The following is an 18,833-nucleotide window of genomic DNA, read 5'->3' as shown; positions in this document are numbered from 1 at the left end:
ACCACACATTAGCACAGACCCTCGGTTCTCTACCACTCATGCACCTGTATTTTCACCCAAGGGCACCTTAACCGTTGAGTTGTCTGTGCAAACAGTGGAAACGTCCGGCATGTACGAGGAGTTTCATTTGACTCAGGCACATCACAATTTCGTGGCAGTCACAAGAACTCCTCACTCGCAGACGTGGACTCATGAGCACCCAGTCATTGTAACTCGACAACATGACGACACTATACAAGAGCCAGTATTTGAAGAAGTACAACCAGTCACAGTCAAAGAATCACACTTTGATGCTATCACACTACAATGGCCTGATGGAGAGTTTCTACCTGAAGAACCAAATTTGTCACTTCCAGAAATCCACCATGATGAGGTTGAGGTGATAGAGGAGCAACTCGAACTTTCCGAACCAACAAAACCAATACCTGGGACCCTTGAAGATGACTTGGTTGTGGATGAAATATTAGCAGTTACAACTGCTGCCTCTGTGCCTGTCACCACTTTGTCTTCCCTTAGTTCAGACCCCAACCCCATTGCCCTTTCTCCTGAAAAAGACTCGCCCTTTACACGAGTGTCAGACTCTGCCCCTGAAGATGAGGACTCGCTTCAGTCAGAACACCCAAATTATGACCATAGTTTATCAAGCACAATGTCTTCAAAAGTCAGTGAAACAAAAAGTCATTCATCAGACAAAGATTCCAGCACAAGCTTGGAGGTCTTAAAAACACAGGAAATTCCCCATAGTACAAAAGCAAGCAAAATTCAGCCAATCAAAGATAACAAAGATGTGCCAGGTATTGATGTCAGCCTTGACATGTTCCAGTATGGAGGCATGGTGACAGAAGGTGACAGCAGTGGTTATTCTAGTGAGGTGCAGGGCTCAGAATTGGACGCAATGGCATTGCCAACTAAGCCAGTTCAAGCCTTGACTGTGTTCTTCAGACTCCGAGTGACAAACATGGCATTCTCCATGGACCTCTTTAACAAGAGTTCCCCTGAATACAAGGCACTCGAGCAACGATTTCTACAACTGGTGAGAAATTGGACGATTGCAAAGCAGATTAAACATCTTAGACAAGAATAACATGCTATGTGTTACTTTGTCTTCATTTCAGCTTGTTCCGCACTTGCAGTCCAACCTGAACAACTTTCAGAACCTGGAGATCCTCAACTTCAGAAATGGCAGTATTGTGGTCAACAGCCGTATGAGGTTTGACAAACCGGTTTCCCGAGGGGTTGCCAACGTTGTCTTCCTCATTCTTGAGGACTTCGCTAACACGGCCTATCAGACCATGAACCTCGCCATTGACAAGTATTCACTGGATGTCGAATCAGGTAGGACCAAAATTAAACATTAAATTATTAAAATTATTAAAATACCAATACTATTTTAAGTTATTCCTAGCTATCGGCAGCACGATGGAACAGTGGTTAGTGCTTGTGCCTCACAATAAGAAAAGGTCCTGGGTTTGATTCCCGGGCTCTGGGTCTTTATGTGTGGAGATTTGCATGTTCTCCCCGTGACTGTGTGGGTTTCTTTCGGCTACTCCAGCTTCCTTCCACCTCCAAAGACATGCACCTGGGGATAGGTTGACTAGCAACACGGTATCACAATGTGACTGTTGAAACTAATATATCCTAACTAAGACTTGGATGAGCAATAGTGAGGAAGTAGTAAGAATTCTCAGAACTTTTGGTTACTGAAATTTTGAATTCAGAAAATAGCCCAGAATGCTTGCCCTGAATGAGAGAAATATTTTGACTATAGTATGGTTTACATCAGGTGAGAAATGTTGAAGTAGTAAACATGTAGATATGCACTATTTACCGTGATATAAATGACTAAAACCCAAACATCTAACAGTTAGTTTGCTAGCACTTGACATGCTAGCAAGATAGCATGGGGTACCCAAATATGTTAAGCAGATCTACAGAGATATGCTATGTAGTTGAATAATATTTAACATGAGGAGAAAGGCGATGCTAACACCCACCAAACTATTCTTGCATGTAACAAGATATCATTGAGTAAAAAACGTGCTAAAAGTATTGTAAGAGCCAAAGCTTTCTACGGCTGTAATGGTTTGAACTAGTTGACATGTGGATGTAGTAAGAGATGTCAAATAATCTTGATTTAATTGATGTGTTGGTCAATTCATTGACCACACACCTCCTGGTTGGAGGATAAAGTGTGCTGTGGTATTGGGTTTGTGCATTTTGGAGTTTTGGGATGGGATCGCCTGTCGAGGTGGACGTGCGTTAAGTCTCGTCCTTAAGACTTTGCATGGGAGTCTGATGTCGTTAAGTTTTTGTGATTAGGTTACAGAGGCGGACCCAGGTTTGAATTGTGTAACTATTGATTTGAGTCTGTGATTTTTGTATGTACGTTAGAAATAAACTAAAACCAATTTCAATGGGACATTCTGTTACATAAGAATGTGGAATGTGGCACTTTTTGAATGTAGAAATTGTTATCAAAATGTCGTGTTGAGTACATGTTTTTTGACACTCAAAGCATTTGATTTGGCTTAGAAATGTTAAATTAAAGAAAAGTTATTTCTTCTTCTTTTTTCTTTTTAGGGTCTTTGTTTTTCAAAGTCAACTTCCTGTTTGATTGTTAAAACCTATGGCAGTTATTTGCTGTAAATGGGCATGTTCCAGGGGAGGCGTGAGGAATTAAAAATAAAAATTTGGAAAATTTTGTTACTCTAAAAGGGGCCGTTTGTAACTTGCTCAAAGTTGTAGTTTTAAAACAAAAAATATAACAAAAAACACCATCGACAGCTTATGTTATACCATTAGTGGTATAACAAATGATTCCCGGGCGCGGCCACCGCTGCTGCCCACTGCTCCCCTCACCTCCCAGGGGGTGATCAAGGGTGATGGGTCAAATGCAGAGAATAATCTCGCCACACCTAGTGTGTGTGTGACAATCATTGGTACTTTAACTTTAACTTTAACTTTTAACAGAACACATATATTTTTTAAATTGCTATATTTTTCAGATAACTACCGGTAAATATATTGAATAAAAATTGCTTGTCGGTCAGAAGAATTTATCTGACATTCAGGCTTGTCTCATACAACACGCACACAAAAGCAGTCAATGAGAAGCAACAAACAATTTGCAGCCATGTTGTTTTTTCGAGTCTATACATTTAATGATAGCCAACAGTAGTAGCTAAACTTTGCCAAATTGCTATCATTATCTAACAACACACAAAAATAATGTAAACATAGTAAATATTCTCAAGGTCAAAGGGAATTTGTGTTGTATACGCAATTAGAGAAAAAACAAGTTTTTGGAAAGTGGAAAATTGTTAGCCTATATGTCCCAAATTAATGAATGTTTTGACAGCAGAATTTGTTAAGAAATTACAAAGTGTTTTCATTCATTCCAATGGGAATTTGTTTTGGGAAAATTCGGAATTTTGAAAAGTGGAAAATGTTTTGGCTGAAAGTCATTTTGACGTTTGAATGTTGTAAATCATTTCAGATGTGGGATTTGCAAAATGTATTTTTAAATTAAATCGTATGCAACACTTTCACTTTTGTTGCCATGGTAAGATGGAATATTATGAACTGTATAAACCACACTAAATGCCATTAAAACAAATCTTCTGATGTAACGTGGGGTTTTCTTCCAAATGGACTGCATTGCTTTGCAGTAAGCACTCTCGTTGGCTGCTTTGCTCTTCAGCATTCACACGTTAATTTCTTGAGACTAAATTGGACAAACTATGAACTATGCAAACATTGCATTTTTTTACACACAAAAAGCACGTCAAACAAACTATGTACGCAAGCATTGCATTTTTTTTACACACAAAAAGCATGTCAAAGTAAAGCTCTCATTTTTTAAATTTTTTAAATTTTGGTGTGAAAAACCCTCAGAGGACAAACCAAAAGCCTGTATTCAATAAGGTTGAATTTGACTTGTGTACTTCGTATTTTTCATGCTGATTGTCTGTTTGCGTACTGCTGTTAATTCTATGAGTGAGCAATAGGCTCTGAGATGCTATAAAAGCTGTCATGGATCAGTTAATCCGTCTGGGAATAACGTGAGTGACTAATGCTGGTAAGACACCTTCTTGTTGACGTCTGTTGCACTTCTGTTACTGCCTGTTCTTACTTCAAAAGTTATTCTAGAACACACAACAAGAAATATGTAAAACAAAGCATATACATCTAGAGCCATCATTTTGTGTTTTGTGTCCAGGCGACAAAGCCGACCCCTGTAAGTTCCAGGCATGTAACGCCTTCTCACAGTGTATGGTCAATCAATGGTCTGGCGAGGCAGAATGTGTGTGTGATGCTGGATACCTGAGCGTGGATGGGCTACCATGTCAAAGCATCTGTGACGTGCAAGAAGATTTCTGCCTCAACGATGGAAAATGTGATGTCATCGCTGGCAAAGGCGCCATTTGCAGGTCAGACTGTTTTTTCTACAAAACTCAAAATCAGTGAAGTTGGCACGTTGTGTAAATTGTAAATAAAAGCAGGATACAATGATTTGCAAATCTTTTTCAAATTATATTCAATTAAATACACTTCAAAGACAAGATATTTAATGTTTGAACTTTTTTTCTTTGCAAATAACCATTAACTTAGAAGTTAATGGCAGCAACACATTGCAAAAGAGTTGTCACAGGGGCATTTTTACCACTGTGTTACACGGCCTTTCCTTTTAACAACACTCAGTAAACGTTTGGGAACTGAGGAGACCAATTTTTGAAGCTTTTCAGGTGGAATTATTTCCCATTCTTGCTTGATGTACAGCTTAAGTTGTTCAACAGTCCGGGGTCTCCGTTGTCGTATTGTACGCTTCATAATGTGCCACACACTTTCATTGGGAGACAGGCCTGGACTACAGGCAGGCCAGTCTAGTACCCGCACTCTTACTACAAAGCCATAATGCTGTAACACATGCAGAATGTGGCTTGGCATTGTCTTGCTGAAATAAGCAGGGGCGTGCATGGAAAAGACGTTGCTTGGATGGCAACATATGCTGCTCCAAAACCTGTATGTATCTTTCAGCATTAATGGCGCCTTCACAGATGTGTAAGTTACCCATGCCTTGGGCACTAATACACCCCCATACCATCACAGATGCTGGCTTTTGAACTTTGCGCCGATAACAGTCCGGATGTACTATTTTTTTAGCTGTCTCAAATGCTGTGTAATTTTGTTAACTAAAACTATGTCAATTTAGATGATTAGAATTAGACTAAAATACATTTTCGTCAAGACTATGACTAAAACTAAATTAAAAACTGCTGTCAAAATTAACACTGGTTAGCAGTTGATGGTCGATCACAAATTAAGAAGTAACAGCAGAGGAGTAATAATGTTATCATCAGACAGCAGCAACATACAGTAACAGTACAGAACCAATAGCCAAGATTTGGACTGTAAAATATCCATGCAGTTGCTTGTTTCGTATGTTCATGTGTGTTTTAGCTGTTTAGCAGAATATGGCTAAAATAACCTAATGCAAGGTTGTCCTCAAAAGGGGAAGTACAGATGATTGTTGGTTTAGATTTTTGTTATTTTCGATCCAAAAATTTATTTTCAATATAAAGAACTGGTTGTTCAACAAGCAACTAGTATCGTATTGTTCAAGCTGAGTAGGACTTTGAAGTTGTTTCTCCATGCAGATGTCGTGTAGGTGAGAACTGGTGGTACCGTGGTGAGCACTGTGAGGAGTACGTCTCCGAACCACTGGTGGTCGGCATCGCCATCGCTTCGGTCGCGGGTTTTCTAATGGTGGCGGCTGGAATCATCTTCTTCCTGGCCAGGACTCTTCGGGAGCAATATGACAGTGAGGACATGGAGGATCCGCTGAGGTTAGCACAGCAGTCATTCTGTGTTTACATGACACCACTTCTCATACTAAGAAAAGCTAACTTTAGAAATGTTGCGTTGCAGACGAGGTGACAGCATGGCAACGCTGGAACGCGCAACCAAATTCAACCCCATGTTTGAGAGCGACCCTGTCACCACCCAGTATTACCGACGCTACGACGATGACCGCCCCCGGTACAGCAGCCCCACAACTTCCTCTAATGATCTTGGAAGTGATGAGGTCCGACACATCTACCAGAACACGGCACTCACCAAAGAAGTGCGAAATTTTTCTCATTCAATGTTCATGTCAGGGTCTCAGGCCATGTCCACAACAACAAGCGTGTTTTCAAAAACACTTAGCCACTTTGCTGTTAAAAAATGCTCATGTAATACAATGGAGTTCAAAAATGTCTGTCATACAAACAGATTGATTGACTCCATGTGGACAAAACTCATTGATAAAGATGCTTTGTAATATATGTGTTGTTGTGGACATAGCGTCATTGTCCTTAATCTTGGACATTGATGATCTACTCATACCTGCAGCTTACCGCTTGTCTCACTGACCTTTAACCTACTGCAGGAAATCCAGGAGCGTCTCAGGGTCATCGAGCTGTGCAGCAGAGATCAACATTTTGCTGACTTTGTGCGACAGACGCAAGTGTGAGTGATTATGTTATAAAGCGATGGTAATTCTAAAAGAAGCATCAACTATGAAACAATTAGATTAATAAATTATTCATTTTGTGTTTTTTCGTGGAGCAGTTTCCTGGAGCGACGAGGAAGCTCCACCACATAATAAGCATGGAACTCAGAAGTACTAAACCTTTTTCTAAAGTAACATCCATGAAGTCAGTGTGGTTACGCTAATGAACATGTTTGAGCAGCCACCGTCACCTGACGTGAGAGAGCTCCTGATTGGACAGGACGGTGATCACTTTTCTACCTTTTCTTTGTTGTTCTCAGCTAACATCGGCCTTTTAGGGCTATGTCTACACTAACAAAATACAGGTTTTTGTGCTTAAAAAGTGAGTTTTTTGAAAACTTGGCTGATGGTGTGAACAGAAAACAGCTTATATTGTCTCATGTCATAAGAAATGTGTGACATTACTTCATATATTTAAACCTTATTTAACAACACAACACTAGGAATGACGTTCTATAAACTTGACCAAATCTACTAGGTGGATTGTTTAGGCAAAATAACCATGTTTTATGTTGACATACTTTTTTTTAAACTACACTCGTGGAGAATGGACATTTTTTCAACACCCAAGTAGAGAGAATTTACATTTTTGAAAATGTCTGTATTGGTATGGACATGATCAAAACCTACAGGAGGTCCTCGGTCTACGGCGATGTACTGTTAGTGGAGTTGTATTGTAAGTTGGACTTCAAACCAGAATTGTATCCAAATGAACACTGTTACAGTCAGTCACACTGTGCACCCAACACATGAAGGACAAAATACAGTCATGAAAAGATGAATTAAGGTTCTGTATGTCACTAGCTAAAAATTACGTTTTTTAAAGCAAAGCATGTAAGAACAGCTAGCATATTTTACTAATAGCGGTTTAAGAGAACAGATTTAACAGATAAATGTTTATTTTTGTCACAATTACAAGTTAAATTTGTATTGCCATTCTGGCCGAATAAGAAGATTGGCGTTCAGGCTTTCAATCACGACTGTCTCACACAAATGTGCATGTTCGTTGCACTTGCACGTACACAAAAAATATGTTTAAGAACAAAAGGATGTAAAATTGACCTATGATCATTTAAATATACATGTAAAACACATCCTTGTAGTCTAGATCGGTGTTTTTCCAACCTTTTTTGAGCCAAGGCACATTTTTTGCGTTGAAAAAATGCGGAGGCACACCACCAGCAGACATCATTAAAAACGAAACTCAGTTGACAGTAAAAAGTCGTTGTCGCAATTGTTGGGTATGACTTTAAGGCATAACCAAGCATGCATCACAATAGCTCTTGTCTCAAAGTAGATGTACTGTCACCACCTGTCACATCACACCCTGACTTATTTGGAGGTTTTTGCTGTTTTCCTGTGTGTAGTGTTTTAGTTCTTGTCTTGCGCTCCTATTTTGGTGGCTTTTTCTCTTTTTTTGGTATTTTTCTGTAGCAGTTTCATGTTTTCCTTTGAGTGATATTCCCTGCATATACTTTGTTTTAGCAATCAAGAATATTTCAGTTGTTTTTAATCCTTCTTCTTGGGGACATTGTTGATTGTCACGTCATGTTCGGATGTACATTGTGGACGCTGTCTGTGCTCCACAGTAAGTCTTTGCTGTTGTCCAGCATTCTGTTGTTGTTTACTTTGTAGCCAGTTCAGTTTTAGTTTTGCTCTGCATAGCCTTCTCTAAGCTTCAATGCCTTTTCTTAGGGGCACTCACCTCTTGTTAATTTTCGGTTTAAGCATTAGACACATTTTTACCTGCACCCTGCCTCCCGCTGTTTCTGACATCTACAAAGCAATTAGTTACCTGCTGCCACCTACTGATATGGAAGAGTATTACATGGTCACTCTGCCGAGCTCTAGACAGCACCGACACTCAACAACAACACATCATTTGCAGACTATAATTACTGGTTTGCTAAAAATATTTTTAACCCAAATAGGTGAAATTAGATAATCTCCCACGACACACCAGACTGTATCTCACGGCTGCGGCACAGTGGTTGAAAAACACTGGTCTAGATAATATGTATTGGATATGCATTGGTGTGAATTTTGCTCCACAGTCACAATTATATGTCACTTTCTGCACCTGTCTGCAAGATGTTGATTGTGGAGGCATTCCCAGATTGCAAATGAAACCTTCATGCCCCACCCAAAAGTATCCGAAATAATTTTGGAAAATTTACACCGTTAAAATATATATTTTTTAGATATACATCATCGCTGTTTTTTATATATATCGTATATATTTCTTTCTGCTTGTTTGAAAGTGAGCGCCCTCTAGGCAGCCACCTGTCCGTGACACTCAGCAGATTTAAATTAAAGAATAATAAAAACAGAACTAATCCTTACTTTTATTCCTGTAGTTGTCTTGTAAACCAGAAAGGGTTTTGCAAGGGAAAGAGGGACAGGAAGTGTCCTTAATGAGAAAACTATGCTGCTTAGATATCAATGTCTATTTCATAGGAGCAGATCCTTTCCACATGATCAACATTTCCATCTTTATCTTCAATGATGGTCGTAATGTTTATGCGGCTTGGACCAAGCATGCAACCAATGTTTCCAATGTTGCAACTGTGCCAGAAGTGACGTGTCCTCCCTCAGTGTAGCGACACATGACTATGTATTCTTCCTTTACCTGCGCATAACTACTTTTTTCTTTTTTGTACAGTATTAATACATTATGGTCTTGCGTCAACACCACAAAACGTCGATACATGAAATGTTGTAACTCGAGGACCTCCTGTATTCTGGTTCTGACCTGCCTCATCCACTGTCCACATTGCTGTCAATGCTTGTCAAAGCTGCTCGTGATGAGCAAGAACTGTGTTGATTGTCTTTTTATGTGTTAGTTGTTTGGGCCAGTGTGATGCCTCCTCAGTGCCTTTGTTGCTCTTTAGTTTGTGTTGATCTGTTGTTAGCTGGGCCGCTCTACCCTGTAGGCAAAAAACTTGCCATGTGTAGGGCCCCCCGATCCGTTAGGAGCCCCCTTTTGCATGAAGAAGCACATATAAAATGTCAATTAATGAATGGAAAAGAAAATAAATTCTGCTTAGGGCACCAGTTTTAGCATGGGGCGGCCCCGGTTTTTATAACTTGTTTAGCTTTGTTAGCTCGTGGACGCGACGCAGAGCCCTTAAAACAAACATTACAAGTCCACCTCAGATCAATTAACGTCATCCTGTGGTCTCGGTCCAGTCATCTGCCTGCACAGTGTGCAAGCATGCACGTTTACATCAATCATACGTATTTGTACTGTTTTTTTTTCTTTCTTTTGTATAAATATTTTCATGATAGAATCATGATTGTGATGTATGTCTTTTCTAGAATGTGTTTAGCTTGTGCGTATTGTGTTACTTCATTTTTAGTTCATTTTTTTAAATCACAGCAGCAAACAAACATTGCCATGACATCAGTGTAAATAATGTGACCACTACGCTGCTTAGTTATATTTAAGAGCAGATATGTTCGCATTTTCAAAGTATAATTATTATCTTCCATGACGGTCGTGACATTTAAGCAGCTTGGACCAAACATGCAACCAATGCTGATTTCCACACTTTCTGAACATTATATACCATGTCTAGTTTCACTACAGTTTCTAATTTCACTTTCCTTTTCTTCGACACCCTGCCATCAGAAGAGTCTGCCTCATGTTTAGGCGACATCATAAAGGGAAAAACTAAACTAACAAAACTAAAAAGAACAAAAGTTACTTTGTCCTTATTCAGTGTAGCAACACACAACTACTCATTATTCCACTTATGTATTCTTCTGCCACCTGCAGAAGAAGTTCTCTTTTTTTTGCGCTGTATTAATTATTTATGGCAACGCATTGTAATATGCGGACTTTATGACTTGTTTGTTTTTACAAGCACACAGTGAACAGAGGGCTGTGTAATTAATGTGTTCGATGGACATTACAAAATTGGTGGTTTGTTGACCCTGCTGACAGTGCATAAAGAGAAGACATGTTAGTTCCAGAATTGCTTCAGCAATAATTATAGTTATAATGTGTAATAAAAAAAATGGCATTTAGAACGGTAAGACACTTAAAGACCACCTCGGTTTTTAGGGGCTCCCAAGTATTTGGAAAGCAATGATTTCTAATACGTAGATACAAGTTCTTCTGAATTCCAAAGACCATGATATTTTTTTTTGTCAGGCCTTCATTACATAAATGTTATTTATGATTATTTACCTTCACATCCTGCTTTTACTTTGGTTGTTAGTCAGTGAAAGTGAGGTATTTGAGCTCATCATTCTTCACTATAATAATGCATTCTTGTAATGGCCCCTTTATCCACAACCTCAACAAAAGTTCTTCATGAGTCCATATGCACCCTTACAAAGGTTGGTGGAATTGGGTTTTATATTTTTATTAATAAAAAAAAAAAAAAATCCTGCAAATTGTGTCTGTCCTTAAATTTGGCATTTTACTCTGAAACGTTGATTAAGGCAGTACTGTAGTCCCTGCTGAGTCTCCCAGGAATCTCCCAGTTGGACATGCATTAACTCCTCCAGGGTGGCTTCCAAGATAGAGGTCCATCATGCATACTTGCCAACCTTGAGACCTCCGAATTCGGGAGATGGGGGACGGGACTAGGTTGAGTTGTGGGGGGGTTGAGGGGTGGGTGTTGGTGGTAGCGGGGGGGTTGTGTATATTGGTATATATATGGCTGGAAAATTACAGAGAAATCGTGAAATAAACCCAGAAACAGCAACAAAGTCGACCTGGCAAACCCGTCTTGAGGTAGTTAAGACCGCACAGCAAGCCTGGGCGATGGTGCGAGCATTGAGACTATAGGAGCCTAATAGAGAGCCATACTTGAATCCATGGTTATTTTATTATTTTGAGTGATTGATGTGTGTATGTAAGTGTGCACCCTTTGCAAGTGGTGAAAAGTTCCCACGCAGACCTATAAGGGGCAGGAGTGCGCCGGGCGTGTGATGGGCAGTCGGGCACAAGCATACTGTCTTTGATCTCACCTGTCTGCAGACCTCGGCTTTATATAGGCTACCTTTTATTTTGTTTCCCTAGTATTCTGTTCCTTGATTTTTGTAAATAAAATAATCTTCAATCGCGCTGCTGGATCAGTTTGAATTACTGGATGGATAGCGGGAAAAGGAACAATATGTGACAAGGAAGGCTGTGTATGGTGTGAGTCAGACAAGATGCCCGCGCCCCAAGTGGAACAAACATTTGAACAAAGGGGTTGTAGGAACAATCACTTTCAGTGTTTTATGCCACTTCAAGTTGTCAAAGACGCGCTGTGGAAATACAGCCGACAGGATTGCACACCAAACAGGAAGCAAGGCCAAAGCGCATGGTGCAGGAGAACAGAGGGGTTATAGGAACAATCACTTTCAGTGTTTTATGCCACTTCAGAGACACAAGACATCAGCTGACAGAAAAGGCACTGCAATATCAAGTCCAGGTCTTTTTTGAGTGACCAAACCAAAGCCAACACATTTATACGTGAGTATGCAAAATTGAGCGGCAGGAAAGCAACCGTCACAATAGGAAAACTCTTGGGGATAATCCGAAATATGTCCTCAGTCTCAAATATTTCCCTAGACAACCAACCCAGCAACCTTTCACCCAGCTCGATGCAGCCCTCAAACAACTAAAAGCAGGGAATGCTGCTGGTTCAGATAGCATCGCACCAGACCTTATGAAACGTCTACACCCGCTTTATCGGCAAAATTGCTGAAAATCTTTAACCACAGCTGGCAAGAAGGTTGGTGTCCCCAAGCATAGCGCACATTGTCCCATTTTTGAAGAAAGGGAAGGATCCTCAGACTATCAACAGTTACCGTCCTATCGCCCTCACTCCCACTATTTGCAAAGTACTTGAAAAGGTGAATGTCAATCGGCTATCCTGGTGGCTCGCATAACATTCTCTGCTCAGTCCGTGGCAGGCAGGCTTCCGCAAGGGCCGAGGCGCTACTGACCAATGCCTCCGCCGTTCCAATTCATCTCGGATGGCTTCAAGTCGTCCGAAAAGCTAAGAACCGGGGTGACCTTTTTAGACTTCAGTCAAGCATAAGGTTTAGAGAAGGGGCCTGATAAAAACGATACTTCGTATGGGGATTCCACAACACTTCATGACATTCATGGAGGTTCTACCACATGGCTCTGTAATCTCACCCTTGCTCTTCATCATCTACATCAATGATACTTTAATCAGTGCCTATGTAAAAAATCTTGCAATTGCATGTAGTGCAAAGCGGAAAAAAGAAATGACCGGACGCCGCCAGACAGAAGTGAACAAAGTGAAGTGGGCGATGAATCTCAACTCACACTCAATACGAACAAATGTGAGGTTTCCTTCTTCATTCTTGACTCAAGTGAAGCGTCTTGGCAGCCACCAGTCATCTTCAGAGGCACCCGCCTATCCTTCGATGGTGTTAAGTTTGACTGACAACTCTCTTTTGGTGAACATGTCAAAAAAGTATGTCAAGCAATGACTAAAAATATAAACCTCCTGCCTGCTTTATTGGGTACAAATTGGGATTGGAGACCAGAGGACCTATGGACAGTGCACATGACTAATCAAAGAAGTCTTGCTGATTATTCTGCACCATCTTGGAAGCCTTGGACCTCCAAGACAAACATAAAGAAGCTCCAAAGTGCGCAACTTAATACAGCACGGGCCATTTCCGCTCTATCCTGGCCGAAATTGTTCTCCATTGGGCCCGACTCACGAGACGCTGTTGACTTTGTAAGTGGATGCCTGGTTACACCTGGGCGAAGACAACCCAATGAGAACGTCTGCCGCACGCAGAGTCCCACGACGTCTGGCACGGAAATACTGGTGATCTGCGACCAAACCCTGACTCTCCCAAATGCTGCTGCTCCAAGTCCAGATTCTGGATGAAATATGGCCTCCATCTCCTTGGGACCAGCTCCCTCCTGCCTCCATTGTGATCACTCCTGCAAATAAGAAGATACCCCAAACCATGCAATTTAGAAGGCCCAACAAACTCTCAACCAATTGGGTCCGACTGACCTCCAAGTTTGCACTTATGGTTCAACTGTGGAGGGCAAAGGTCGAGTGGGCATGGTGGTCATCCAAAATAACGACGTCACCTACAGCTTGCACGTCCCAACAGGTCTCCGAAGCAGTTCTTTCAAGGTAGAAAAAGGTCACCCTCAAAAAATCTGGTTGAACAAGCTTCACGACTGGCATACAGCAATGATTGCCTGTGACTGCAAATCTCTGGTAAAAGCCGTCAGAAATCCCTTCTCATCTGACCCTTCTGTGCTCGCATTCAGGACTACCATCTACCAAGCTACTCAGTCTATCTTGCTGACACAGAAGCCAAAGAAGGGTCGAAATCACCACAACAAGACAGGCCATCCTCCACCGGCTAGAGAAAAACCCTGACCCTGAGCACCTGCGTCTAAAACAGCTCCTCTCTGGCAGAAACAACAACGAAGAAGAAGATGCTCTCAAGATGGCGGAACTAACAGACCTTCTCCGGTTCCGCAGCAATCAGTCTAATGGCTGCACCTTACAGGAAAGGCAGACTCCAACATCTGTGACTCTTCGACAGATGATGAAAGAGTCAGTTGAACATATTTGGCTAAAATGTCCAGGCTTCCTCATGTCCCGTTACTTCTACCAATTAGCGACGTGCCTCGACAAGCTGATCACCTCCCCACGCAGCTACAGCGCGCCTGAGGACCATCCTAAAGTGCCTGTTGTGATGCCACAACAACAGCAGCACCTGACTACTAATGACTTAACAGCATACTTCAACTGTTTTTGTCATATTAATCTTTCTAATTTGGCCTCTATAATTTCTTCCTCTAACTCCTCAACTTGAAAACAAGTTACTGCAGAAGACAAATGCAAACATGTTGGCGTGGTTTTGAGGTTTTTATGAAAATGAAACAGAGTTACTTAACTGGAGTGGAGAATAGGAGAAGGCGAGGAAAAATAGTAATTAATCAAAATTACCAAAGATGTCAACCTTTTTGTCAGTGTAAACCTGTGCTCAGAAGATGCAGAGGTTACATGGAGAGTGACTCATTTCATCACAAATATGTGAGTACTAAAGCTCTCAAAGTGGTAAACTATATTAAATGTTAATTAATGTTTCTTTCAATTAAAGTAAACACGTTAGAATAAGTGATACTCATGGAGTGGTGCAGCTTGCATATTATACAGCACACGTGTCAAACTCAAGGCCTATCATTTTATGTGGCCCGCGAAATGTTATGCGTCATTAAAGTACTTGACAAAAAACATACATGTACAGCATACAGTTTTTTATCTTTTAAACTTGAATAATATCTAATACTGTAAATATTATACATTTCAAACTTTTTTTGTTGAAATAAAAATCAACTCAAATATTTGCTTGCATTATGATTTTAAGGCAAGCCATCAATTAAATTGTACACTGTAAAAATGACAATATATTTTACGGTAAAAAAAAACTGGCAGCTAACTCGCCAGAATGTTCCCTTGAAAAACTGGTACGTTTGACCATGTTGTAAAACCACTGTACATTTTACAATACGATTCTAACAACTAAGCTGCCAGCAAAAGATACAGATTTATTTTTATATTATATGTAAAAAATACAATACTGTAAGCAAATGCATAGGCACTTGTGTAATAATTTAAAGAAGCCAATCCATACATTTATAATTATATTATTATTCACTGTTACCAATGGCCCTCTGAGGGCAGCCATAACATGTGGCCTTCAATAAAAACAAGTTTGACACCGCTGGTATACAGTATATTTATTTACGTACAGAACGTAGGCACATGTTGTTGTTTACACTAATTGTTTGGTAAGAGTGGACTGGTTCTTACAATCCCTGATGAAATCAGCACAATACTTGAGTGAAAGCTTTTTAAGTGGGGTTGGAGATTTTCCTGATTGGGATTGACACCGACCACTAGGGGTTTCCAAACAACACATCATCAGTTGTGTGCCCCCAATTCATTGGGTGTTTTGGCCTTCTGTTAGAATACACCCACGTCCAAGGCTAACCTGCCACAGATTGATCAGGCCTGGGTATGTGTTTTCAGGCGGTTCTGTGTGGTCACTTTGCAGCCCGTACAATGTGGTTCCCTTTTAGCCACAGCCAGTGGCTCATCTTTTTGGCAACAATGGCAAGTTTTTTGATTGCCTCTGATTTCCAATTCCTTTAGGAGCCTCGTGGTGGAGCTGGCTAAAAAACCTCTGCAGCCCACCTCCGCTGGACGCACCCTTACACTCCAGCCTCACTCCTCTGCTTCAGGCGCTAAGTTAACATAGCGCAGCCTTTTCCTATCGCATAGCTTATTGATGGTATCTTCCCAAGGGACTGTCGGCTCACCATGTTGGTAGGCATTGGACCAGAGGACCAAGTCTGGCTGCAGTTTTGTCACTGCGATTTTGAGTCGGAATGTGAGCCTCTGGCTTAACTCCACTCGCATTTGCTGCGTTTAGTGTGCATGAGTCTGCATGTCTCTTGTTTCGTTGTTTATCTCATTGTCAAATGAAGGAGGTTGTTAACTGTGGGACAGTGTCCTGAATACCTACGGGCACAGCGTTAGTGATTACCCTCCTGTTCTGCGGCCCAGCACGTCAACACTTGGTTGTGGCGCCATGTGTATCTTCCCTGAATTAGGCTGACTTTGGAGCCCACTAGGATATACTTCATGTTTGCCAGAACTGCACACTGGAGACAGGCCGGACCCTTTCCAAACCAGAGATGTCGGTTGGTTGGTGAGGGAAGGATATGGTATGTGGCTCTGATTATGAAGCTCAGTCTGTTGGACTCTATACTCCATAGTGAGTTCAAACCCCAGCTGAGTCATACCAAAGACTATAAAAATGGGACACATTACCTCCCTGCTTGGCACTCAGCATCAAGAGTTGGAATTGGGGGTTAAATCACCAAATGATTCCCGGGCGCGGCCACCACTGCTGCTCACTGCTCCCCTGTGGGGATGGGTCAGATGCAGAGAATAATTTCACCGCACCTAGTGTGTGTGACAATCAATGGCACTTTTAACTTAATAGTTTGCCCCATCCAATTTTTCCTGTTTTCCACACAATCCCATCTCATCCATTTACCAAAGTGTACCAACTTGTCGGAATACCTACTCAGACGTCTTTTATCCAGGTGAGATGCATGATTTATGATCTAGAATACATTTACATGGAGCAAGGAAGCGAGAAAACAGCAGACCACTCGATGATGTAAACATAGGGACAAACAGAAGTGATCACCCGCTGTAAAGGGTTTGTCTGTGTCAGCGCTTATAATAACAATATCACTAATACTTGGTTAATATTCTAATCACAAAATGTAAATGGAATATTGTTGCCGGCTTTTGAATGGTTATTTATTGGATGTTGTGGGCGAAATAGAGGAGCTCAAATTGACTACGCTGTAAGCAGACTTTTATTTACGAGTTCGAATGCATTAAAAAAATCTATCCGTTGTCATGTCTTTCATGATGGTAGGCAAAATTCCAAAAAAAGTTCAGTTCCCCTTTAAAGCATCAACATCCTTGAATGATTTTGTGATGTTGGCTTAAATTTGTTGATTATTATTAGAAAAAAACACAGAACAAATATTTTATCAACAAACACACTTGTAAACAATTTGAAAATATATACATACTACATAAGACAATTTAACAATGTCTCAACAATACAAGTATTCCTTTTCATTACATGCAATTGTTTCAAGCCCAATGATGCAAAATAAGTAAATGTACTTTTATCTAACTAAAATCCTTCAAAGTCCTCCTGTGTCCAACAATGTATTCCCTGACATTGTATACCCTAAGTATATACTGTATGACAGTATATGTATTTGGTTAAATGATGACAGAAGTGCTACAATGGCGCGCTCTAGTGGCATAAAGGTAGCTGTGCAGCTCACATGTTTGCAACTTTGTGATACTGCGGGTAGGGTGACCAAATCCAAATCCACCAGATGTGAGACAAAGACTACGTTTGTGTGTGACAATGTGGTACATCAATACATCGAAGTAGTCTTAAATAACATTAAAAAAACAAACATTTCTATGCTGCTTTTTAACTAATAATATTAATGTTATGTTCTCATTCATCCATGTCATTGTATTCTCAGGGCATTCAATCGTTTGCCCCCCTAAATAATTTGGTGTATTTTTATTTATTTATTTATTTGCAAAAAAAGTGCTGACAAATTCGATATAATATGCAGGAATATGAGTTTAAATAAATCATAATATAACCTGTCATCATTATTCACCATGATGATAAATCATTTGGTATCCCTTCACTTCAGTGTAAGGTGTAATGTTCCCTCCAAGGTGCGCCCCTGGCCATGAGGTTGATTCAGAATCAGACTGCAAATAAAAACTTGAATATATCTTTATCAATTTCAAATCTATCAATTTTCCAAAATGTCTCATGTAAGAAAATAAGAATGGAGCTACAGGTGCTTTGGAAAAATTGCACCTGAATAAAAATGACGACAATGAATACAGTTGTTTCCATTTGCTTAAACATAATTTTACTAACTGTGTGTCTTTTTTCAAAAGATATACAAACTTTTCCAAACACCATTTTCTTAATCCCTAGATTATTTGCAAAATGACACACTTCAATCAAAACATATTCATCAAAATAAAAATGCTGTTTTATTTTCTTCTCACTGACACAGACTTCAAATGATAAGACACTATTGGAGTCAGTTACCCAGAACAGTGATAAATAAAAAACACATTTGCAATAAAACCCTATTTTACTATAAGAAATCACATGTTTGGGGCATTTTGCCCGACCTTTTTAGCATATGTGATGAATGATTACTGTAACTCAATAAAATATATTGGCAAATCCATAGCAATCGTCATTGTTTACTTTAAAGTGGGCCTATATGTAAGGACCAAAAGAGACAGTAAAAATATCCTATCTTTTCAAGAACTGCTCAACAATGATGCTGCAAACTGCAAATATGTATTTTTACCTCAGTCAGATAAAGTAACATATCACAGTAGTCAACAATGACATGCAGTACAAATAAAAAGGTTTCAGGAAAAATCTGGCTATAAATAAAAACGACAGCATAGACTATAGGCTACATGTGCAGACTTGGGCAAATGCAACTCTATTAAAGAACATACTCAAAAGCCATCAGTTACTGATTCTAATCATCACCTGCCCGTCGAGCTGGATCAGGCCATAGTATCTCCTCCACATCACATGTGCAAGATGAGAAGATGTGTGTAAAGCATTGTGTGTAATATTTCTCAAAAACTGTGAAGCAGAGTCTATGCCT

General features: G+C 40.2%; 1 protein-coding gene across 2 annotated transcripts in view; it reads left to right on the top strand.

The window, feature by feature from the left end:
- The window catches only part of LOC133618396 (interphotoreceptor matrix proteoglycan 2-like), an 18,764-nt gene extending 11,022 nt beyond the window's left edge, over window positions 1–7,742 (top strand). For both annotated transcript variants that reach the window (XM_061978722.1, XM_061978731.1), the window contains exons 14-20: window positions 1–1,033; window positions 1,116–1,335; window positions 4,220–4,430; window positions 5,658–5,846; window positions 5,929–6,124; window positions 6,431–6,510; window positions 6,613–7,742. The exon at window positions 1–1,033 is cut by the window's left edge and continues 448 nt beyond it. In XM_061978722.1, coding sequence (XP_061834706.1) covers window positions 1–1,033; window positions 1,116–1,335; window positions 4,220–4,430; window positions 5,658–5,846; window positions 5,929–6,124; window positions 6,431–6,510; window positions 6,613–6,646 — 1,963 coding nt within the window. In that variant the 3' untranslated portion in view covers window positions 6,647–7,742. The remainder of the gene's footprint in view (window positions 1,034–1,115; window positions 1,336–4,219; window positions 4,431–5,657; window positions 5,847–5,928; window positions 6,125–6,430; window positions 6,511–6,612) is intronic.
- The last annotated feature ends 11,091 nt before the right edge of the window (window positions 7,743–18,833 follow it).

The sequence above is a fragment of the Nerophis lumbriciformis genome, linkage group LG01 (assembly GCF_033978685.3).
Source record: "Nerophis lumbriciformis linkage group LG01, RoL_Nlum_v2.1, whole genome shotgun sequence".
Classification (NCBI taxonomy): domain Eukaryota; kingdom Metazoa; phylum Chordata; class Actinopteri; order Syngnathiformes; family Syngnathidae; genus Nerophis; species Nerophis lumbriciformis.
This window is presented reverse-complemented; position numbering and strand designations above follow the sequence as displayed.